General features: G+C 36.6%; 1 protein-coding gene across 1 annotated transcript in view; it reads left to right on the forward strand.

The window, feature by feature from the left end:
- Positions 1–26,486, forward strand: part of CDH7 (cadherin 7) — an 88,333-nt gene that overhangs the window by 48,019 nt on the left and 13,828 nt on the right. Inside the window, exons 4-10 of the mRNA XM_027723117.2 lie at positions 166–285; positions 2,845–3,012; positions 4,238–4,425; positions 17,586–17,839; positions 21,608–21,744; positions 23,628–23,749; positions 25,108–25,225. Of these exons, the coding sequence (XP_027578918.1) occupies positions 166–285; positions 2,845–3,012; positions 4,238–4,425; positions 17,586–17,839; positions 21,608–21,744; positions 23,628–23,749; positions 25,108–25,225 (1,107 nt within the window). The remainder of the gene's footprint in view (positions 1–165; positions 286–2,844; positions 3,013–4,237; positions 4,426–17,585; positions 17,840–21,607; positions 21,745–23,627; positions 23,750–25,107; positions 25,226–26,486) is intronic.

Here is a 26,486-nt window from a genome sequence, read left to right on the forward strand (position 1 = left end):
GCAAAGAGAAATTTATACGCCAAGCTGAGTCAGCATGGAAATGATGAACAGTTGTGAAAAAGCCACCTCACACTGTTCCAGATATATATTGGAACAGCATATTGAGTAAGTGAAGTTCATATTTTTTGATTGTTCATGTACAATGGTCCTTTGAACATTTTACAGGGACCTCTGTGGTTCAAGTGACAGCCACTGATGCGGATGATCCTACTTACGGCAACAGTGCTCGAGTGGTATACAGTATATTGCAAGGACAACCTTACTTCTCTGTGGAGCCAAAAACAGGTAACTTTCCATAAACTCTTTGCAGAAATGCTTAGAAAAAAGAAAATGTGCATTAAAACTTGCTAGGAACTTACTAATATGACCTCTTGGTTAATTGAATACATTTGGATTTTGTGGATCTTTTAATCTCTTATTCTTTAGAATAGATTATGAAAACAATACATCTGAGCTATTTAATAAACAGACTTTGCTGGAATGGAATTTCTTATCTTGTCAATCTACCAGCTGCCTGGTCTGCTGCCTGTTGCCATCTCTCTGATCAATGAAAATTTCAAGATACTGTGAACTGTGATGACCAGTGACAGGACCGAAGGGAATGGCTGAAGTTTTCTCAGGGGAGTTTTGGGTTGGATATTAGAAAGAGGTTCTTCACCCAGAGGGTGGTCAGGCACTGGAACAGGCTCCCTGGGGAAGTGGTCACAGCACCAAGACTGACAGAGTTCAAGAAGCATTTGGACAATACTCTCAGGCACATCGTGTGACTCTTGGGGATAGTCCTGTGCAGGGCTAAGAGTTGGCCTTAATGATCCTTGTGGGTCTCTTCTGAGTCAGCATATTCGATGATTCTGTGAACAGTTTTTTTGCAGATGTTTGTCTTAGAAATATCTAAATGTCACACAGTCAGATTTCCATAACAGATTTATGGCACGATTACCTCTTCATTCTACTTTTTAAACTGAAGTTTTGTTGTGGGAAATGAATCTATATATTAATTTGAAGAAGAAAACACTGTGCTTCCTATCCTTATCTGATACAACATTTTGCTGCCACTTTCAAAATATATTACTGGTGAAATTTTGCTTTTACAATTTTCATGAAATTTTTTGAATATTTTTAAGTCACAACAAGATGCAATTTTTAATCCTTTGTTGCTTTAGTAAACATTACCCATTCTGCTGTATCATTTCATAAAGCAGGAAAATAGGTTCTCGCTGTGCTCAATTCAGTTTAGTGCCTGAGCCTTCACTTACACCAGCAAGGAGAAGAATTACAATCTTCATTTTGGAAATAGCCAAATTGAGACAAAGGAGAAAAAAAAGTATTTACCCTTTTTATTATAAATAGTCTTTGATGTGAATCAGACCTGTATCCCAATGCTATGACCAAAAAGCCACACTCAATTTAGCAACATCTAAGTTTGCAGAAATCAGTACTATAGTTATCTTCATATTGCAACAGGTCCATGCTCAGCAGGTATACATAGCACTACCTTTCTCCCTCCAATGAGTATGATTTATAGTGGTTTTCTCTCTGTTTCTCTCTCTGTCTCCATGTATATGCATGTACAATGTGTATTGCCAGAGTGAATGCAGTCAGCCCTTGAACAGTAATGCGGTAGTTTCTGCTAAATCAAAATCTTGATGAATTCAGACTGAAATGTTTGCATACATTTGTCTTTGATGTAATACTCCAATTTCCTTTGTTCTTGACAGGTATCTTCCAAATGATTGGGTAATATTGCCTGGTAATTTAACTATGATAGAAAAACAAGCAGGCCAGGAAAAGCAACGTAGAAACAATAACACTATGAAATTGTATATTAATTGTATTTTAACATGTCTTGTAAAATGGGTGAAATAGTGCCAGACAGTTCTGCTTGTGACATAAATGTTTCAACACAGAGGTGATTAATGGCAAGTCCTGCATTCGTAAGGGAAGAAATAAAACTCTAACTAAACATTCAACAAATAGCAGATGAAGAGATATGTGTCCCAATGTGCCTCTTCTTTATTTAGTTTGTTTATGTTTCCTTCACTGCTGACACTAAGTGCTGGTGGAGTAAACGGCTGCCTCTCTGGAAATCAGAGTTAGCAGCTGTACTGTATACTGAGCATGAAATATTCATAAAATCATCGTATTTTGAGAGGGCATATTTATTTTTTGCTCTATATCAGCATAACTGAAAGGATGAAACATGGAATTTTCTTCCAGTTTTCATTTCAAATCAATTAATTACAAATTGTGTGCAGATCATCAAATGGATATAACAAAAACTACTTCAGATATCACAATATTTCCATTAATAATTAAAAATTCTCTTGATTATGCTAATGATTTAGAAGTGGGTATTGTTAAATCAAATATATGGAAAAATAAGACAATTTCATATACCTGCAAAGTGTGGCATGATATCAGTATTAGTAAGAGTTAATGTGGTGAATGACTATTCAAAACATCATTAAATGAATCTTTACCTTGGAATGTTAAAAATTAATGCAGAATATTCTGTTCTTCCTAACTCTAAAAGAGTAGGAAATCAAATACAGAAAAGGACATCTTCCAAGAAAGGGAGTGTTACCCAAGACATTATGAAGTCTAGTTCAGGGAGATGTTATTTGGAAAACACAGTTATGCACAGCATTACACAGTGAATCTAGTGCTAAATAAAAAATGGTGGGTTTTGGTGACTGCTTAAAATAAGCTTGTGATATTAGTGTTGAAATTAATTCATTCCACTCTTGTTGCTGTCATCGATCTGCTGTTACCTTCTAAAGGCAAACTCAGCTTTCACAGTAGCATATTTGCTTGTGCAGCCATTGACACCTTGTCGTACTGCAGGTGTTATCAAGACTGCCCTTCCGAATATGGATAGAGAAGCCAAGGACCAATACCTGTTAGTTATTCAAGCAAAGGACATGGTTGGGCAGAATGGTGGATTATCAGGGACCACATCTGTAACTGTCACCCTGACTGATGTTAATGACAACCCACCCCGCTTTCCACGCAGTAAGTTGCTTTGTAAATACATAACTTGTAATATTATTCCTGAACATTGCTATTTTCTTTACACACCTTGCTATTTCTAAACAAAAAGTGCTTAGTTTCCACGTTAAGTACTTTGAGAATCACTGATCACAAGTTATAATAATTATTATTATCATTATTACATCATTTTTCTTTCCCTAATGTGTATCAGATCAGTTGAAAAGAAGTGGTGTACAGCAGGGACATTCCTCTCTATGAAAAAGAAGAGCAAAAAATAGATCTCTTAATAGATATTGAGCTCTTGCCAGTTAGACTTCAGGATTCTTTAATTTGACTCTTAATCCTTCATATTCCTTTGACATTTTAACAGGATTTCTCATATGCTTACAGTGTTTCCTAAAGAGTTAATCACAAAAGAGCTGGAAAGTCACCTTCCCTCTATTTGCTTTCTTTGACCAAGGTGTCTCTCCTCCTAACCAAAGAAAGGAGCACAGTCGTACGCTCAAATCTGAAGAGCACAGTTTATTCATAGCATTCTGTCTAGGGTTCTTTTTTTAAATAAAAAAAACATAATTCTTAAAGTAGAGTTAAAATAATGTGAGGAATATATTCACGTCAACTCGAACCTCACCTCCAAAAATGAAAAAAATAGATCTGTACGTAATAGATTTCCTGCTATTTCAAGCCACCAACTACTTGAAATAATAAGAGAATAAGTGAAGTTATTTTTGAAGGTGAGGGTGATTGGCTACAGACTGCACTCAGATACCCTTTTGACAGCATATATATCATTTGGTACTTGAATAAAGAAGCTGCAATTTTCAAGTTGATGCACTTGCTGTTAAAGAAATGAATATGTATCAGTTTCTAGTGATGTTCAGATTGCAAACTACCTAATCAAGATACACAGGTATAAAATAATAAGATTTTATATTGATATTAGTTTACTTTCCTCTTCTCTAGAAAACAAAGTAAAACATTCTCTGCATTATCATTTTTGCATCTTTATGTTATACCTCTCTTGTCACATGAAGAAATTATGCCTATAGTACTTAAGGAAGAGTCTATCACAGAGAACCTAGCAAAAAGGGCAATTCAGTTTCAAAACTGAAGCATATATTCTTGTAGCCTGAGTAAATATCCAGGCACATGATTTAAAGCAAAGTAAATTTAAGAAAGCTAGATTTTTGGTTTTTGCCTTCAGCCCCCAAAGACTCTGAATTCACTAAATTTTTAAATTTCACAGGATCATATCAATATAATGTCCCAGAGTCTTTGCCAGTGGCTTCTGTGGTGGCCAGAATAAAAGCTGCAGATGCAGATGTGGGACCTAACGCTGAAATGGAGTATAAGATTGTGGATGGTGATGGTTTGGGAGTATTCAAAATTTCTGTCGACAAAGACACTCAAGAGGGAATCATAACAATTCAGAAGGTGAGTCTGATTTTATCCACCAATTCTATTTGGATCTCTGCAAGATGAGGGCAGGTAATGAGAATATGGGTTTTTCTTCTTAAGAGTCTGGTCTGCTGTAAAGTTTTTTTCCATTGGTATATTTCATCTTGGCTTCACTGTATGATTTTGAGGGTTTTAATGAGTTACATTGAAAAATATTGTGCTTTTTATTTTTTGATGAGGATTTTTTTAAAGCACCTGTATTTGGATGGGAATATAAGCTTTAGTCTTATTTGTCTTTGTATTAAAGAGAAAATACAAAAATATATTTCACAGTGAAAATGCAAGCTCCAAATAAGAAACGGATCCCAAAATTAATTTTAAAAATAATTATCTAATTGTCTTTGGTTGATGTGGTTCTATTCAGAACCACATCTAACTTTTAAATTATGTAACAGTGAAAATAGTTGTTTTACAGGTTCATATATTATGAAAAATATTATTTTTAAAAAACTGAAAAAATTAAATAAATATTTTTTCTTCATAGATCTCTGTATGTACAGTTAAAAAAGTAACCTTTTAAAACTGAAAAATCGTGTTTATATAAAAATATTAAACCAGTTTTCTTACCTTCCTGCAACACATTTTAGACTACCCTCTAAAAAAATAAAAACGTGTTGAAATATTTTTCAAGAAAATTTAATTTTTGCAAACAGGAAAAAAAATGCGACACTGTAGAAGAATCTCTTAAATAATTTCCTACTCTGAATGTGTGAGTGCTTGGCAATGGCAATACCAAATCTATGGACAAACTCCGGTAGAGCAATTTTAAGGAAAATTCCCTGTCTCGCCATCCAGGAGCCACTCAGGCCATCACACTTGCAACACCTGACCTGGGCCCAAAGCCCATTCACAGCTACACACCCCATGCTCACACAGTCAGACCGGGTTTCCTTACTAGCTCGACCCCAGGTTTCCTATAGCAGTGTGTCAGGCATCCAGATCCTTAAAATGATTTCATTTTGGTGCAATAACAGTAACAAAATAGCAGCTCGAGCTGGTGCCTCCGGGGAGGGACTGGGAACAAAGGCACGCCCAGGCTTTTATCCCCTCACAAGTCTCAGCCCAGTAAGGTCAGAGGTTCTCAGCCCCTACCATGTTTCTGAGTGTTCGGTCCCCTGCTGGGCCACAGGCCCCTGTGACCGTAGTACTGCAAAGGGTCCGCATTTCAAGGCCTCTTGCCTGGGCCTCCAGCCACCTAGAGCTAAATCTGCAGCTGCCACTGCAACTCAGCTACCTGTACTGGATGTATTCCTCAGCAATTTAATATCCCTAAAATGTGGGAATCACTTGGCGTTTTAGAATATATGTGATTATGTTCCTAAACAAGGACTTAACGTTTGTACTTGATATGATTCTGTAATGAATTTTTCTTCCCTATATACTCTTTAATTTTTGTAACCTTCACCTATCAGTTGTGGAATTTTTGTCTTGTTTTATTGGGTTTTTTCCCCCTTCTCTGATGCATCAATTCCTTTCTAAAACAAAACTTCAGTAACATATCTCCTTTGAAAGAAGCTAAAACTGCATGATGTTGCAAAGCAATGGGCTAGTTCTCTGATGCCTTTAATAACTGTTGAGAACTAGTAAGAATCCACACGTCACAACAAATGGAGTATGTTCAGCACCATGAACATGCATATTAGATCAGGCTCTAATATGTGTAATGTGAATTATCTTTTTTTCAAGGTAAAATCACCCATCTTAGGTTTCTTACAAACTGTACTACCTTTGAATGAAAAGTTAGTAGTCTCTGTTCAACAGCCAGATTCAATGTGGCATCTTCAGTTTGCTCATTTAAGATTTTTGGCCAAAGATTTGAGAGAAATTTGCCTATCCTAGAGGGAGAGCATTTACTAGTGCCTCAGTGACCAACACTGAATCAGTCAGGTTCGTCAGTGATCTAATTTGAGAACTGGTGAGTTCACTTTAATTTTTAGTATACTTTTGTTCCTGGCACATCCTGATTGCAGTGCTGTACAGTGGACCAAATAATTGCCATTTATTATTTCTGTAATAACTTTAGCTGGGGAGCCGAACTGGACTTTTCAGTACTGAACATTTGTCCTAAGAAATACTCTGTGAAATAGCTATTGAACTACATTAAAAAGGTTAAAAATTGTTGACCTGATGAAATGATCCAATTTGTTAATAATCTTTAAACCTAGATGCTGCTATATTTTGACATAAGAATTGATATTTTTTTCTGTCCATCATTAGAACTTTTCACCAATTTTCCTACTATTATTAATTCACTTTACTCTGTGCAGCGGATTGACCTTGGCTGGGTGCTAGGTGCCCACCCAGTCACTCTATCATGCCCCACTTGGGGAGGGGGGGTAGAAAATAAGGTGGAAAAAACATTGTGGGTCGAGATAAGGGCAGTTTACAAAAGCAAAAGTGAAGGTCACATGCACACCAAACAAGGGAAAAAATACAGAAGATCTCATTCCTTATGGTGATGTCCAGCCACTTACAGGGAAGTAGGGCTTCACTTCGTGTATCAGTTGCTTCAGAAGGCAAATGCTGTAAATAATGAATGCCCCTTCCTTCCCCCCCATTATTTCCCTTAGCTTTTATATCTGAGCAGGCAGCCTATGGCATGGAATATCCCTTTGGTCAGTTTGGATCAGCTGTCCTGACTGTTTCTCCTCCCAGGATCTTGCCCACACCCAGCCTACTGGTGTGCGTGGGGAATGTTGGAGAGACAGTGCTGGTGCTGTACCAGCGCTGCTTGGCAGTGGCCAAAAATCTGGTGTGTTGTCAACACCTTCCCAGCTACCAATACAAAGTGCAGCACTGGGGGGGGCTGCTGTGTGGAAAATTAACTGCACTGCATCCAGACTCGATACACTCTGCCGTACCCAAAAGCAAGTCCTCATGCTGAGGGGCACCTCTCAAACCTTTGGATGTCCTTAGCTCTTCATTTTGACTCCAGAGAACTGAGTGTCTTGCCCAGGGCTGAAGGACCCTCCCTGCCAACCCTACAGAAAATACTGTCTAGGAGAGAAGTAAGTGAAGAGCTCAAGCACGGTGGCTACCGGGCAACTTGTTCTTCTCTGGAGAACAAATACATAGAAGACCATTAATAACAGTGTATGCAGGTTAAATGGGCTTCAACTACTGAGTCTTACCTGCCAGATCACTATGGAGCCAGGCAAGGGTTATCCCTGCGTGGTAATGTGTGCTCGTTGGTAGGAAATCAGGGAAGAAATTAAGTCTGTAGCCTGAAATCTGCCTAAACATTTTACTGTCCAGCACATGATGTTCTGTACTCCTCTGAGTGCAATTACCTCTCTCCTTTTCATGCCCTGAAATTAGCTGAGGTATTGAGAAACAGCTCAGCCTCAAAATGCATGCCCATCCTTTTCAACTTGTATTTATATGCTCAGATGACATGTCTGTGTACACATCAAGCAGTAAAATGCCAAGGCAAAGACTTCTGAAAAGGCACGCTTTGGTTCTAAATGCAAATGGATGCGCTAGCTTTGCATACTTTTGCTGCAATTGTACATAAAGCTCAGCAGGCTGGGCATGAAAATCACCAGCAGTAACTGTGAGCAGCTGAAAGCACTGCTCCATTCATTTTTGTGCTGGGTGTTGTGGATAAAGTTTGGCACCTGGTTATCCGAGTTCCACATGAACTGAGGATTTTTCATTCTGCTTTTAGAAGGATAACCGCTTTTGAAAAGTTGACTTCCTCACTAAAAACTAACACTTCTTTTAACACATAAGTAGCATTAAATAAAAAGAGTTTTTGTAAGAAAGAAAAAAAATTGTGAGAAGTAATATTTAAGAATTCACTGAGCAAAGCAGGTTTTTTATGCTCCAAGTGGATGGAATATGAAAGAAAATGCCCAAGAATGAGCGAAAATTGTAGGAAAATTATTTGGTTTCAAACAGAGAGATACCAGGTTTTGTGACATTAGAAAGATAAAAATGTTACATGATTAAGTATATCTCAAGATTACTTGTGTATGATGGACTTACACATGTATTGGTTTGAAAGGTGACAAAATTGGTGAATAAGATTTGGGTGTGTTTAATTTTTGGGTTGGTTTGGATTGTTTTCTATGCACATATAAACACATTTCTTCTCTGCACCCTATGACACAGAGACTTCAAAACATCGAAAGTCGGCAGAAAAAAAAAATTGTGATTTTACTCTAACAGGGTGATATGGTTTGAAGCTGGCTCCCTGCCAAGTCTCCAAACCTTACCACAAGAAGTCCCCCCCAAAACCTCAGGGAGAAGAGGGAGAAAAACAATCAAGAAAAACCGAAACGAGAGAGAGACAGCTAAAGCAATATATATATAAATATATTTACACTTATGTTACAGTTATATACAATTGAAATATATATACAATTTCACAAGGGAATGGGAAGGGGGAAGGGAAAAGGAACAAAACCAAAATAAAATATATATATATATATATATATCTCCCGATTAGTAGCCCGATATCTAGCAACTAAAAGAGTTAGCAAAGAAATACCTCACTACTCTCCTTGGGACATCCGAGAGTCACTCTGGACCGATCGCCGGCAACCTCTGCCTCCCAAGGTCAGCAAGGCCTTACCAGGCCTCGCTCCCCAACACGGCAGGGGGGGACTCAACAGCAGGGAACCTGCACCTCCAAGCCGCCGGAAGGAAAGAGAGCGAAGGCCTCTCCTCCTTTCTTCTTATAGTCTGGCTTACGTTAAAATCGTAGGGAATACTGGGTAAATCTGGACCCTTCCTTGGTTGCCAACTGGTCACCAAGGAAGGCCTAGCCCAAACTACTACACAGTGATATTCATAGAAATATAAGGAGAGTATTCTTTCCTTATTTATATCTCTTCTGCATTGCTAAATCCAGATATCTCTTTGGCTTGCACAGTCTATTGAGAATGGGTTTTTCTCAACACTTTGAGAAAAGTGTTGTTTTCTACAGTGTTGTTTTCTGGATAGTACTGGTAGTTCTGCTCATAGTTTTTATAGCCATGAAAGGACTGGCGATTCCAGGTTCCTCAACATGCTAGTACTGTTCTTACCTAGTGTCAGTATATATTAGCTACTTATCTAAACCTCAGTTCAAAGTAACTTTTTGATTGTAGTCTGGTACTCTTGCAATAACTCCCTTGACCACATGGAATCAGACAAGGGAGGAATGCTTTCTCTGTGTGTTTTTCTCCTTGATCTTTATCCTTCCAAGGAGTAAAGAATTGGATTGTACTATTTTATGCAGCACAATGAAGAAGCATGCATGCTGTATCATTACAGTGTTTGCTGCTATATTGCTTTTCACATGGTCATCACACCTTACTTCCATTTGTCCTGGTTATGATTTTTGAATTAGGATAAAATGAATGAGATGTGAAATTCACATATTCCAGGAAGTTGCTGAAGTTCACTCTAAACTAAACAAAACAACAATAAAACTCCCAAAGAAACAAACCCATACAACTTTTTCAAAATATTTGGGACAAGGGCTAATTTTTTCGTGAATTTATGACTTATATAATAACAGCAGGTTATGTCTGGGTAGAATTTTTATTTTGTGAGATCAGCGAAGCTAGAAGTTCACCTAATGACAGAAACACTACTGAACCATTTACTTGGTTAGTTGCACTAAAACCCAAAACCTACCCTCTTCTGCAATACATGAACTGAATTCATATGCAAAAAAATGTATCCAGTATGTGTCTAGGACAATATATAAAAGGGTTTAAGTTGTTTTTAGGATGCTACACTCTATTTCCAAGGTGCAGTAGGATATCAAAAATGCTAGAAGACAAACTTTGTGTTTCTTCTCCCTTGTCTTTCTTCTTCTTTCTTCAGAATTTGGTATAAACAAGTGAATGGGACCCATAAGAGATATTTTCAGCTTAAAGGAAGAGTGGGAAAGTGGTGGGAAAGCTAATTTTTTTTTCCTGTAACCTACTATATTCAAACAATTTGTTGCCCAGTAGTTTCAAGTTCCTGTGGAATTCTTCCCATTTTTTATTTACCCACTTTCTCTTTTGTTAAAAATAATAATAAATAAATGAAAAGTTTTCACTTGTCAAATGAAACAGAGGAAAACTCTATTTTTATCCTTTACAGAGCAGTCTAAAGATGCCATCTACTCAAACTTTGTGCTACAATTCTGATGTTGGAAATAATGTGAGAGTTTGGCTATTCTCCAAACTGTAGGCAGTCTCTGTAATGAATCACAGAATAGAACAGAACAGAATAGAATAGATTAGAATAGAGATCATACATTAGAATAATTAAGGTTGGAAAAGACCTTAACCTTGGGAAAGATCATCAAGTCCAGCCTTTGACCAAACACAGCCATGTCAGCTAGTGCCACATCGTTGTTTCTTGAACATCTCCAGGGATCGTGACTCTACAACCTCCCTGGGCAGCCTGTTTCAATGCTTAACCACCCTTTCACTGATGATGATGTCCAGCCTCAGCCTTTTCATGATGTCCAACCTGAATCTCTCTTGGCACAAGCTTGCGGTAGTTGTAGAGAACGATAAGTTCTCCTCTGAGCCTCCTTTTCTCCTGGCTGAACAACCCCAGCCACTCCTTTAGCCAGTACTCATATGACTTACTCTCTAGACCCTTCACCAGCTCCACTGCCATTCTCTGGACATGCTCCAGAGAACACCTCAATGTTTTTCTTATAGTGAGATGCCCAAAATTGAACACAGTACTTGAGGTGCAGACCCCTGTGGTGAGTAAAGGGGAGCAATCAGCAATCCCTTCCTTGGTCCTGCTGGCCACACTGTTTTTCATACAAGCCAGGATGCCACTCCAGGTGACCTTCTAGGTCACCTGGACACACTACTGGATCATGTTCAGCTGGCTGTCAACCACCACCCCAGGTCATTTTTGGGAAAGCCAGATCACTTTCCAACCATTCTTTCCCAAACTTGTAGTGCTGCATGGGGTTGTTGTGACCCAAGTGCAGGACTCGGCTTTGTTGAACCTCATACAGTTGACCTCAGCCCACTGATCCACCCTGTCCAGGTCCCTCTGCAGAGTTGTCTTACCCTCCAGTAGATCAACACTGCCACCCAACTTAGTGTCATCCATGAACTTACTGTGGGTGCATTCGATCTCCTCATCCAAATTATTTATAAAGATATTAAACAGGATTGGCCACAACACCGAGCCCTGGGGAACCCCACTAATGACTGGAGACCAAGTGGATGTAGCACCATTCACTGCCACCGTCTGGGCCTGACGAGCCAGCCAGTTTTGAACCCAACAAACAGTGCACCTGTGAAAGCCATGGTCTGCCAATTCAGAAGTTAAACTAAACTAGATGTGTAAGTTACCTTCAAGCTTGATTAAGGAAAATATACATCTTAAGTGACCTTTGCAGGAAAAGATCAAGAAACAAAATATCCTGAAAGAAGTATTGTACAGGTTTTGAAAAGGAATCGGGCATTTGTATTTCTTAGAAGTGTTTGAAAATTTTTTCTCTGTTCACACTGTGACTCAGTTCTCCATCTGTAGAGTAGGATCAATTCCTTCCTGTGGTTTCATTTGTAATTTACACTCTGCTATCAGTGCTCTGCTAGTAAAGGACTCACATAATTTGCATAGCTCGATTTCACAGTGGTGAGGCTGTTTGGAGAAAATGTGTAATTTTTCTGCATATATTGGAGTTTTAAAAAATGTGTCAGATTTGTCTCTACAGTAGCAATCTTAGAACTGAAGAAACATTTATGGAAGTGAATGATGATTCAGTCATTTAATACAACAAATTCTGAAGTAGCCATGCAAACCTACATGTGTACAATTTTGAAGTGAATTTGACTGTTCACAGAATTCTGATCGTAATACACATGAATGGAGTCTTGGTTTCACTTTCTAAGCAAACTGCATACACAAAACCTTATTTTTTGTGGTTTCCAAAGCACTGTTCCTAAGAATAGTATACTAAAAAGGGCGTCATATAAGTACAGATTTCCCTTTATTCGCAAAGTTGCAGGCTATGGTTAGACTTCAGTAATAGAAATAGCTTAGTAGCAAAGCATCATAAGATAAAAAACCTGATGCTCTTTATCCACCTACAACTTTATCAAATACTTGGTGCTTAAAGTAGCAATGGTAATTTAGTAATAAACTAGGCTGTAAGATATATTTTTATTTTATGTATCATATGTGACTTTTTGAAATGTTATGAAACCTGATTCAAGTCATTTGGAAGTCTATGGAGAGATTTTAGTGGATTTAAGAGGAAAAAAAAGATCAAAAAAAGCCTGAAGACTCTGTAGAGAGAGGAATGTAATGTCTTGCTGCAGCAAATGACAAGCATTAAGATTTCCCATGGTACAGTTCTTGCTCACTTTGCCTTCATTTCTCCCCCCAGTGCACAGCCCAGCCACCAATAACACCAACCAATTTGAATGTTAAAGGAAAAGATGTGAAAATAGTGTTGCGAAGTACTTTCTGATAGACAGTGACTGCTAAGAGATTATTTTAAAACCTGAGTTCATTCTAAAAGCAATACTGGCAATTATAAAATGGGAGGGGAGAGGGTTTGTGCATAAGCTTTTGAGTGAAAAGGTATCTTTCCATTACTGTTAACATTTTTTCCTGCTGGAAATTTTTCTTTCAATTCTGTATCAGAGTTTACAATGTAAGAACATGAGGCTTCCATGGTTCCTTTGAGAGATGGTGTGCATTTGTTTGATGTACTGCAGTTTTCAATATAAAACCTCAACTGAGCTTAAAAATGGGATTTTCACCCCTAAAACGTACCTTATTACAAAGTTACCATTAAATAAAAATGAAAATTACAAAAATGAGCTTTCCATGACTTATAACTTCATATTCAGCCTCTGTAACATAGAAGACTTGTTTTGTAATTTTCTTTAGAGAGTATAAAATTCTTACCCCTTAAAAGGAAAAACTAATAAAACCAACAGAGTTCACAAAGGGAAAGATTAATGGATCCTGCACAAGATCCAATCAGATAATATTAATGCACAGATATTAATGAAGCCGTCAAGCTCTATTCACTGTACTGAAGGACTGAAGTATACATCGTCCATTTAACCTTCAGCACTGATGTAGTGATTTGTAGTCAGTTAAGCTGGTGTTCCATTATTGGAATCCTGTGCCTTTTTTTATAGCAGGAAATAATAAAGGCATGATCCGAAGGCCAGTTAAATAATGCTGTCTGTTAACAGATGTCAGTGATAATTAGATAAGAAGAATTAAAAATCTTTTCAGTTCACTTTCTCAGTCTTTCATTAGTGTTTGTAGCATGAAGTGTCTTAATTATATTATGTAAGAAATGTTGAAACATTTCCACCAGGTCAAGAGCTCTTGCATATTAATCATACCTTAGGGGTTCTGTTTGTTTTCCAGAGTATATTCTGCCTTAAAACCTGATACCTCTGTATTCACCACAGGATCTGAGGTTGTGTATCTTGTAGAAATAGATTGAAGATGATGACTGTAGCTTTTGTAGACATTGCCACACCCCACAAGAGACAGGCTCTGCTACAAAGAACTGAAGTAAAACAACATCACTGCCACTACATAACACAATAACACTAGATATTGTAAAATTCCTTTGCCAATCCATACTTACCTTTTTCTAAACACCAGCTGTTCTCCACTGTGTATGTACATAAGTTAGATTTTTTTTTAATTTCTTTATTCATGTTTCATTAACAAGGATCCTTATAGCTTTTGGATATTGTCAGCAGCATTGGGTACCAGAAGATATCTGAGTAAATCCTAGGGCAGGATACATGTTGCTGAGAGCAGATGTTTACTTCTTCCAATTACTGATACTCCATTACTAATGACTGGTGAAAAACAGGCATTCATAACTAGACCAGTTGATTTTTTTCCTGGAAGAATTTTGGTACAATCACACTAAGGACATCATGGTGTATTTCTTAGATGTATACAGCTAAGTTTAAGATTAAACCTGCTCTTATTAAGGAACGCTGTTTAGAATATGAATCTACACCATTGATAGTTTTGCATCCTTCTCTATGAGGAAATACTTTTCTAATCACATTGTATTTTTCATGTATTCCCTACTAGTCTAAAACTCCTGTAATCCAGTCAAATGAAGAGTGTTCTCTTTTTTTATTACAAGAATGAAATATGATTATTTAAAAGTGCATCTCAGCCCTCATGATAAACATTCACATAAAAACTACATTTTTATTATTTCAGTTAATAAAGTTCTAATTTAGTCTTCTTTAATCATTATAGAAACATAGAAGTATCTTAAAATTAAGTAAAATAATATTTCTTCATTATTTTGCTAGTCTATGAAAATTAGAAGTTATATAATTTGTCCAGCTACCTATATTGTGCTGTATGACTTTGTCTGTTAAAACAGAATTTTCTTATTCTTTTTTACTTAGAATGACTGTGCTGTTGACATTAGTATATCAGAAGGAGATATCTTGTCTGCAGTCTCAGGATGTATTTCCATGTATTTAATTACGTATCACTGTAATCTCAATCACTCAATTTCAGCAGATATCACTGATTAATGAGAATAAATTAGCTTTCCCTTCTCCACTACATACTTTTGTACATTCTGACTGAAAATATACTGTTTGCTAAAGGTTTGGCGGTTTGAGGGTTTTTTGAGGGATGAGTGGTTTCTTTTTTAATTCAACAAATATTGGCCTTTTGTCTTTGACATTTTTCAGGTTATCATTTCTTTAGTTAATAGTTTGCTTTTATGGGAAAACGTGGAGTCTTAAGATATTTGTGTGCTTGGTTGTCTTCTCTTTAACCTCGCTGCTCGTCTGGTCATATCAGTTATCAGTTGTTATCACTATAGAATATAGTTTCTGAGACATTTTTCATCATCCTAACATCACATTACATTTGCATTATGGCAATGGGGTTTGTTTCATAACATATATATTGTACTTTAAATACAAAACCAGAGTGAAAATAAAAAATATTAAACACGCTTTAGTAATAAATACTAATTGTATCCAGTATAGTGACCAGTATGCAGACAAGCTTTCTTTTATGGCATATCTGTTTTAGAGAGCTATGGATACTACAGATGTGATTCAATGCAAGAAGTAAGCAGTTGCATAATGTGAGGATCACATGTATTCCCATTCAGAGAAGCCTTTTGCTGCCACACAGAGTTTGTAAAAGTTCAGTGCCTTTCTGAGTATGATGTGCTGCAGTTCATTTTTCATATTTAAATCTAGGCTGTTTACAGCTGTTTTATAGCATCAGCATAATCTCTGACTTTAGGATGCTCATTTGGGATTTATCCTACTGTAACTTGATGGAGAATGTAGGTCCTTGTAGGTCAACAGATGTATGTTTCACCTCTGCTGCTCCTTTGAGTGAATACTGGAATGTTTTGCAGATGCTGGCAGATTAATTTGCAAGCACATCTCAGATCCCTCTGATGTATTCAGTAGCAGAACTGCAGAAAACCATTTTTAATCTGTTTTATAGACTTGGAATTATAGTTGAGTAACCAGACTGCAGCTTTAGAAGTGTTTGGGTCTTTTGCTGCTGTTCTTAATGATTAAACTTGGAATTGAAAAGGAATAGTTAGCTGAATATTGGTGCAAGCTGACAAACTAAGACTATAGATATGGGGTAAATGGTTGTAACATTAACTTGATACTTTCTTTCAGTAATTGCTTGTGAGCTAAGATGATTTTTTGTCTCTAAAATAATTTTCTTTATGAGACTGTCCTCCACATTGCAGATATCTCTCTAGTTTTAGGGTAATTTTTGATTCTAATGCAGTATTTATTTGAAAAGAAACTGTAATTTTTTGCTGGTTTAAAGGTAAACCGGCAGGGGAAATGAACCCAACTCAAAAGAGAGATTATAAATCAGAATAACAATTTAATAAAATAATACAATAGGTATGATTATACAGACAAACAATTGGTTTTAACCCACAAAACCCAAATGTATAACCCAGCACCCTGGGGCATGAACAGAGTGGTGTTCTTTGGCCCCCCTGAGTCCAAAGTAAAAGGAGAGGGGAAAACCTGTTGGTGAGAGTGCTGTTGCAGTCTGGTTGAAAAGTGGTGGTTGCAGTCCAGTCGAGAGGGGTGGTCTCAGTCTGGTTGAGAGCGATGATCTGCAGTCTTCCTCTGGATCCCACGAGTGGTTAAAAAAGTCCCAAGACCCCAAGATTATATATCCTCCAGTTCAGGCAGGAATGCCCAGTACCTCCCTCAGGGCGGGGAGCTCCACAATGGGTGTGAGGACAGGAGCACCCTCCTATCTTGCAGGCCTCTTAACACCCAGTTTATAGCCTGAGGAGTCAGGCTGCTCTGGGCAGATGGTGTAAATAGTCTATTGATAACAGTTTCTGGGAAATGGCATGGAAGGCTATAGAATACACAGTTTTGGGTTACACCCATACAGTGATGAACTGGTCCCAGCTGTTCTAACTAGGACAAATTTCATTAAAGAAAATTATTGCAGAAGGAAGGTGTAAAAAAATAATGTACATTTTGCTTAAGAAGCAAAACAAAAGAGAACAATCTTCAGGATGCATCTCAATACAAAGTATTATCAGCTTATATAAAAAGTTTATAAGCAATGTCATTTAAGCAATTGCCACATTTTCTACACAAATTTATACAGAGCTTGGAGTAACAATTATTTAGTTAATCCCAATGCTATGCAAAAAACCCCCCAAAACACCAAAACCAAAAAAATTTTACCTACAATTTTCTGAACAAGATGCTTTCACCTGTAAATAACCTGTGAATATTATATTGAGTTCTTATGTCTGGGTACTGTGGCACGTAGTATTTACCGTGATCTTAGATAAAATATTAAAAAGACAAAACAAAGTATTCATTCACACTGGTGAACTAAAGGTGAGAATTTGGTCCTCAAAGAAGTCATAGAAAGTTTGGCATTATTTCAGAGAATTATTTCATTCACAGGGTAAACTATCTTTACCGTTAAAGTCATTGAGGAATATTCATTAGTGAGACACTGCAAATTGTGTTTTGAGAAAACTAAAAAATGAGCCAGCAACTGTGCTCTGTCAGTTGAAACTGCTGGTTGTATACAAATGGCAAAGTTCATTTTGTACTTACTAAAAATTGTAAGTGAAACAGTTTTGTGTCAACTTCACTGGATAATAAAATTTCCAAACAACTTTACCTGCATAGGAGCTGGATTTTGAAGCTAAGACAAGCTATACCCTGAGGATAGAAGCAGCCAATATGCATATTGATCCTCGTTTCCTGAGTCTGGGACCCTTCAGTGACATGACAACAGTGAAGATAATTGTAGAAGATGTTGATGAGCCACCTGTGTTTACTTCACGTTTGTACTCCATGGTGGTGTCTGAAGCAGCAAAAGTTGGCACTATCATTGGAACTGTAGCAGCCCATGATCCAGATGCCTCAAATAGTCCTGTCAGGTAATTGTAAAATGTCTTATTTATTTAGCCTTTGTATTGAAGTTGTTCATTTTGTGGTGGGAGGGTCTTTGGTTACGCTGAATCAATTAGTAAGCTTTGTTCCCTTGGAGAGGGAGATTGAGGTTTTCTATGAGTTTGCATGGTTTGGACTTTTATATCCTGAACTACAGAACCTTTGAAAAAATTATGTATTTAAATCTTTGTGAAACAAAGAAGAGAAGATATAGTTTCAGGATTCCAAGGGAAAAAACCCTCAAAATACTGCTCATATTTATTTTTCCCTAAAGTTAGGAAAAGCCTATTATTATCTTTAGGGAGTAATGTTCTCTTAAATCAACCAAGATCAAAAATTATGATACACATGTATGTGTATATGTGTGCGCATGTGTGTGTGAATAATGATTGTGCGTGCACTAGAAATAAGAACATAATAGGACATAGACTCCCACGTGGTAAACTGGAGCTGAGGTCCCACAGAAGGAAACATTAGTAAAAACTCTTTACATTAGAGAAGTGGATAGGACAAGATGCATGTTGTGCTAGTCAGGATGGCTAAAGACAATAATATTTTGGGTTTGTTAATTTTGCTGGAACCAAATACCTTCCATTCGAATGGGAAGAGATACAACCATTAGAGATGCATGAACTGTCAAGGCCTTCTTTCTTTGTCTTCAGTGTGTGAAGAACCTGCAAGTTTTCCACAATATAATGTCCAGGATCATGTTTTCTTGTATTTAAGGTCAAAGCTCAAGGATAAAGACTCACCACCTAAGTTAAACCACTAATGAGCTACTTGTTATTTTTCTTATGCAGAGTAATAATATTAATTCTCAAAGGAACATGCAAAGGGTCTCAAGAGTAGTGGTTATGACTCAGGAATTTTGTTAATTTAAACATCTGCAGGAGGAGGAGAAATGCATACACAATTAGAAGTTAGTACTTAGTTTCATTTGTTATTGTTGTTCGCTTAGGGCATACGTAGGAGAGGCCTTCGCAGGTACAGTACTTGTTTGAGTGTCACCTGTTTTGGTTAAGTTTTTACTTTCATGCATTGAAAATGAACTTGGGACTTTAGAGTAGCTCTCTAATTTCTACAGCAGGAATTTTAAGTTGCAAAAATAAAGCATGTTTCACTCCTAGAGATGATGCACATGTTCTCTCTATTTCATTATATACTTGCAACATATTGAAAATAGCTGATTCCTATAATGTATAAACAAGTCCTAGATGGATGCTTGCATGTATTTACTTGTGAAATTTATCTTTGCTGAGCTCTTCCTTTGCTGTGACACTGTTTTCTGGCACTGATGTTATCATCTGGTGTATAGTATGATTTAGCAGAGTCATTTAGAATAGGATTAAACATAGTTCCATTAATGCAGGCCGTGCTCAGAATACTTTTGACTCCTGCATAAACATAAAAATGAGTTTATTTGTCTTGATCTGGTTAATTTTTACAATTCCAGCATAAAAAATTGTTACATCGTCAGTGTAACTAACATCCTGAAGATTTCTTCTACTTCAAAGTTTTTTGGCATTTGAAGGGGAGGGAAAAGAAAAGTAGTGAGGATTTATCTATATGCTTGTGAACCTGCTACATACATTGTTGAAGGTTCTGAAAGACCACATAATTTAAAGCTGTTCTGCATCTGCTATGATACATCAGAGCCAGATTCACCTAAAATTGGAATGTGTTAAGGAGGATTAATGCATAAAACTTTTCAGGATCTGTTTAAGAAGTTTAAATTATAATCTATAAATAACTATTCCAACTTCCTCATGTTTGACTATATTCATACTGATTAAAAATTAGATTTGTTATAATTCAGAAAATGTTGAAATTACAAAATCAGATACAAAACCTTGACAATACTGGGGGTTGGGAAACATAAATACATGTTTTGGAAATAGGAGGTTATCTCGTATGGACCAGAGAACTATTGATGTTTGAACTAGCTTAAATAAAGGATTTAAAACTCCTGAAGCTCAAAGATTTTCAAGTATTAATGGCTGCAAGGAATTAAAGGATTAAAAGTATTTAAAATATTTTTTTTAGAATTTGAGTATGGATACAATACTTGTAAATAAGTTAAGGAAAACCACTTGCTTCTGATGCATAAAAATTATTTTTCTTCTTGTTTCATAAGAATCGGTCATCCAATTTATGTAACTTGTTTGCTTTCCCTCTCCCTCCCTCCTTTTATTGCTTTCTTCCTTTATTTTCTATTTTTGTCTTTCTCACCTCTCCATCTCCTCATTCTCCTCCTTCTCCTTCCCTTTCTTTACTATTCTTTAAAGAAAAGTCTTTGACTCTTCAAGTTGCATAGTGATAGTGTCAATAATTGTAAAATCTAAGGGCTGGCAGGAGATTGAGTCCCAGCTATGGGGCTGCCAAGAGTGACTACATAGCAGAGATGACAGGCACAGTCTCATGGGGAAACTCGCCAACCACAAAACAGCTGTAGAGCACTGCTGACCAAATAAACAACAGTGCTGGCACGAAATTAAGTGAAAACGACCTTCAGTTAACGTAAAATGGAAGAAGAAAAAAAAAGTGAAAGAGGGAAAGCCGTGATCCACAAAACCTGCTGTTATGGTTTCTCTCTTTGTTCTCTCTTTTACTGAGACATAATACAGTAAAACAATTCTAATTGTGTAACAAGTCTCTGCTCTTAGATTATGCAGCCAAGAGGGATAGATTAAAAAGACAGTAGCACAACAAAGAAAAAGCTGGTATATTACAACACAGAACAAAACGAATAGTTTCATGAGATCATTATATCTAGGAAGTCCCATTTTTTATCTGTCGTCCATAATTCTTCCTTGCCACGTCATTCAAATAATTTGGTTACTGTTATATCAATAATTTAATATATCATCAGTTTGACAGTAATTGTAATGATCACACTTGATCTGATTCAGACATTTTAACTCATCTCGAGTGTAGGGAAGTGCTCTGGAGTACATACTTAACCTAAATGAGAGTGCAAGAATCTGACCAAATATTAAATCAAATGTTGAGAGTATTCCAGTTGTAAATCTAAATCTGCCTAATAACTGTCCCTTTCTCTCAAAAAGTTTGTAAGCAAATCACCCACAGGCATTTTTTGACCTTTTCTCTTATGCTATATTCTGTTTGCTAAGGATCTCATTTCCCCTTCCTAAAACAAATTGAGAAGTAAAGATATGTTGAACCAAAGAGTTAAGGGCATGAGCCTGTGTTTGTCTAATGACAGTAAAGCATCGGGAGCTGACAGTGATGACATGTAATCCCTTGACCCTGTTCTGCATCATCTTTCTTTTTTCCCTCTGCCTGTTCAGCTCTGGGTGACTCAGGGGCTCTTCTGCTGGTGACAGAAAGCTCTGTGCTCAGACTACCAGTTCCCATGGGATCAGTGTTCAGCTGGTACAGCCTTGTAGCAAACTTCCAACTCGCTTTCTCCTAATCTGGCTTTCAGGAGGATGCTATTTCATTAATTCCTGAGTTTACCTTACAGTAGAGGAAGAAAGAAAAGACAGAGGACTGTGTCTCACCTCACTTAATAGGACACCGTGGGAGTGGAGCCTGCCACTGTCAGCACAGGTCACTGTGGAACTCTCAGCTTTGCAGATGGCTTTGCTTCCCTCAATGCCCCAGAGAAACTGGAGTGAACAATGTCAAACTAGGGAAACAGGAGAAACACTTTCCCTCAAATAAAAAATCAGTGAAATATTTTTACAAGCTCTAATTGAACATAAATAAAAGGTTTTCTTTCATCCTTTACCTAGGTATTCGATAGATCGAAACACAGACCTGGAGAGGTATTTCAATATTGATGCCAACAGTGGAGTCATTACGACTGCTAAATCTTTGGACAGGGAAACTAATGCTATTCATAACATCACAGTTTTGGCCATGGAAAGTCGTAAGTATCAATTGAAAGATTTTATTGACTGTTTATGTGTAAAACTTTAGGCTTGGTTGTGATGAGCTGCATTGAGAGAAATTCTGGCAGTTTCAAACCATGGCAGATAAAAATAGCTAATTCCTCAATGCAAAAGAAACCTATATGGTAAAAATTGAAAAATACAACACTTTAGGGATTTGCTCATTCTTTTACTTCACACCTTGTGTATTCTTTTGACTTCTGAAAAACGAGTACAAAGGAAGATGAAATATGTTAAGTCAGCAGTCTCAGACCAAGTGTCATTACAGGAAAGGTGATATGGAATATAGAGGACAGCGGTTACCCAATCTTAGTGAGGGCACTCAGAGCTGATTGCTGTTGGTCAACCACAGCATTCTTAGAAGGTATGAAGGAAAGGGGATGTGAATGCTTATGTGGTTTAATTTTCCTGACTCTAAAGTACCACTGCAGAGATTATTTTGGACTCGGTATTTTTTCTGGTGTAAGATGAAGTGTTAGAGAATGCGTACAAGAATTCTACTAATGCAAGTTTAAATCTAAACTTGTTCAGCTTTGAATACATTCAGTGGAGAACAATATATTTTCCCATTTATACTCAAAGAATTTATTTCTTCAAATTTCATCCTTATTAGTACTCTGTTGGGCTGTGATAATAAGTTCTCTGGCCTGCTGTTTTAAAAATCTTCTCTTTTTGCTTTCAGTGAGCTTAATTTAAGCTTAACCTGAAAGCTTACATTTATCATTTAGTGTCTGTATGAATTTCTCTTGTACTATCAGTAGAATTTGGGTCGAGGAGCCCAAAATGGAAAACAAAAATATTTCTGAGTAGTAACAAAACTGATGAGTTAGACAAGGGACATACCTGACACAAGCAAGAGTCTAAGAGCAAAAGCAAAACCTTACACTGCTTTAATGTATGTTCATATCCTGCTTGGTTTTCAATAAGCTTAGATCAGCAGAGGAAGACGTTGATATCAAAATTGTATTTCACATGTGAAATAAAAAAGAAAAACAAATGACAAAACCACTTTGTGATTTACATTTGGATGCATTGCTTTAAATACTTAAAATATTTACTGAAATGTGGTTGCAATACCCTATAAAAAGATAGATACATATAGAAGTTTTGTACAGATTTTAATTTGCCCTGCTCTAACACTGTCATCACCACTTCTGGTACAAGAGAAGCAAAATAAGTATTGCACTCCCTGATACCCTTTATACTTGGCTCAAAACACATATACTGTTTAAATTTTGACATTAGACCCTGAATATATTCATATTTTAGCTAGAGATGTGCATCAGTTTATGAATGATTCATATTTAAGGTGTTAAACTTGTTAATGACAGTAGTGAAATACTTTATTGTTTATGCACTTTAAATGTTTTGGGATTTGCTTGGCAATGAAGCCTTCTCTTTTTTTCTGTTGCACATAGCTGATAAAATTCTTGTTTAAAACTTCATAATAGCCTGATCTATCTGAATTGCAGCAAAATAAAAATATTTAACCCATAATAATCATGCTATTCCCAGTATAAATAGTGATGTTCTGGCTGGCCGTATGCCTTGGCGATGCTTTTACATAATTTTGCTGTTATCTGTCCGTGCGATGTGATTCAATGCTGTGATTAGTGAGTTAGATTTTCAGTTTATCCCTGAGAGTAAAACCTTAGTTTAATTGCAGTTGTAGGAACACATAAACATTGTTTCCACTAGGTCCAGAAGACCAAGCCAAGAGCTTCCTTTGTCTTTGATGGGGGGATTATAATTGATTTGACATGTATATACAAACGAAGAATGCAAATGAAAAGGATACTTACCCAAAGAATAACTTGCAAGGAGCTCTTCTTGATTGTTTTGTTGGATGTTTTTACTATAGAGAATCCAGCACAGATTGGGAGAGGTTATGTAGCCATTACTATCCTTGACATCAATGACAATGCCCCTGAATTTGCCATGGACTATGAGACAACTGTCTGTGAAAATGCTCAACCTGGTCAGGTATGGCTTGATAGGTTTAATGTTTATTTTTACAGATAGGCAGCCAATCGTTATGAAAGTCTGCCAGCTTTAAGATAAAGAAAAATCAGCTTTTGACAGTAAAAATGAGACTGATGTACACAGTACAAGCAAATGATGCAGGTGTAAAAATTACTAGTTGAAGGCACTTTTAAAATCTCTGTCTTTTTTACGGGTATAACTGACAGATTTTGCTGAAGTCACCTAATTTTGAATAACATTAAAAACACATACTTCCTCCTAATTTTGCTGTGAAAAGCAGAGAGAATAACAGAGGTTATTTTGAGACTAAAGGCCTACCCTCAAAAATGAGTATACACTTTATTCCCCTTAGGAAGTAGGGACCTTAAGGACGCAGTTTTGCAAGGGGGATGTATTCCTAGTGTTTTTAGTTACTCAAATATATTCCAAATAGTCTTAAACTCAACTAAAGCTATATGTTGTTATTTTTCCTTGGTGTCTCTCATATTTGACCTTTCCTCTCTACTTTGTAAGACCTCACAAAATATATATATTTTCTCATTATCTCTCTCTCATTCTCCCAGAAAACTAGTAGATGTTGTGCCTGCACAGATCCCACATTTTCCCTGGAAGACTTTGCACTTTTGTGCCTTCTTCCAATGTATTGGCCTTCCTGTGTCAGGTGTTGTTTATTGTACATTTCAAGATCACATTATAATTTAAATTCTTAATGGAAAACACTACAATTACTAGATTGTGTTCATGAGAAACACAGAGTATGTGTGCTCTTATACTTGTTTGTTTTCCCTGTGCTCTGGTCAGAACTGTTAGATTGGAGTATTAATTTTTTATGGATTTTAAGCAATGGTGAAACTTGTTTTAGAAATTTTGTAAGAATTTTAAAAAATGAAATCGAAAAAATAATAATGATAATAAAAATGAAATTCCAGAAAATATGAATATACTTATTATGTGCCTTTTTGGTTTTCATTATATTAAAAAGTATATATATTAATTTAAATGCTCAAAAGCATAATGGTTTCCTTGCAAAAGTTTACAGCATTGATTGCAGCCACAGATAACTACATTAAGAGCCATCCAGAAGATACACTTCTTTCACTTCTATGTAGCTCTGGTGAATGACAGGACCTAACTTTCCCCCAGGCCCTGTGGATCGTTACTTTGGCCAATAAATTTGGTACAGATAAAGTAAAAAGTCAGGTCATACTTTAATTTTAGTAGTGTTTATACATGCTTAGGAGATTGGAAAACCAAAATGAAAGATGATCAGGACTCAGGGGAGTATTGATACTTTGATAGGTAATAGAGGGGTTATTCAATGTATACTTACAGTGAAACCCTGATGTATTTCAAAACAGGTGATCCAGAAAATTAGTGCAATCGATAAAGATGACCCACCAAATGGCCATCAGTTCTACTTCAGTTTAACGGCAGAGGCAGCAAATAACCACAATTTTACACTGCAGGACAACAAAGGTAAGAAAATTTCATTTCAGTAAATATTCAACAGTAACACCTTTCATTTTCAATGCAGCATGCTCATTATGACCTACATAAACTTCTGTTCTAGTAAGGACATAAATTAAACTACAGTCAGCCTGGAAAATAATTTTATCTGTAGACTATTTGTCAAGGGAATTAAGCTGTGTTTTGAATCATTTAAAGCCCTGAGCCAAACAGAGTGGTTTCAAATCTTTAAATCTTTCTTTCTTTTTTTTTTTCATCAGTCACTCTTCACATTTTTTTCCCTGTATTTATAGGTCTTTATCTAAATTAGATTTTACCTTGGGGCAGTGACTGAAAAATGTCCAGGAATTCATGTTTTATTAATATAACTCAGGGCATAAAACAGGAGTGCACAGTCAATGGAGAGGTTTTGTGATTTGGTTTAGGGTTTGTGTTTTTTTAGAAAAACACGTCTTTTCAGTAAGTATACCCCCTTTTGAAGTATGCTTTTGGTAATGAATGCTGCCTGCAATATTTGCACAGACTTCTTATGACTGTTTCCTCAAAGACTCCCATTGACATCACATTTCAGTTAAAATATCTGAGAACGCATTTCTAATTAGTGCCCTCATTAGTTGCACTGCATAGTGCAGCAGCTGGGCATGTGTCAGTAAGTTTAGCTATTAGCTGAAGCAAATAGAACTAAATAGACACGATATTGCTCTTGCACTGCTCTTTTATGGATCAGTACTAAACCAGAGCTACAAAGTCATCCTATTAGTAAAACAAGAAAAACAGACGTGGTGGAGTAAAGGACACTGTTTGTAGAGCCAGACTGAATAATATTCACAAAGTATAACATGTGAACTAATAAAGTTCTCTCACTCAGGTCTTCATTGCCTCACCTTACAATGTAGTTACTGAAATGCTTAATTTTCTTCATATAAACTGCTTGCAGTTAGAAACTGAACACTCTAACAGTAATAATCATCGAAATAATAAAATTGCATTAGAATAAGACTATTCAGAAATCTGACATTACAAGTACTGTAAAGTACTTAATGAAAGTTCTCTTACAGAGAATTTATAATTTGAAAAAGTAATAATAGATTTGGGCAATGCCAGTAAAATCAGTGGAGTTGCAAGACAGAACAGCAGTTGCCTCTTTTGATGTTAGATATAGTTAATATAGTTAGATATTATTAAATGATGATACTTAATTCTATGCATATCTCATATGATGCTATAGGAAGAGGTGGTTGCGTATTTTGCCATAAATAGATAGGTAAGC

The sequence above is a fragment of the Pipra filicauda genome, unplaced genomic scaffold (assembly GCF_003945595.2).
Source record: "Pipra filicauda isolate LSUMZ 115617 unplaced genomic scaffold, ASM394559v2 scaffold52_size3558583_pilon, whole genome shotgun sequence".
NCBI classification, from domain to species: Eukaryota; Metazoa; Chordata; class Aves; order Passeriformes; family Pipridae; genus Pipra; species Pipra filicauda.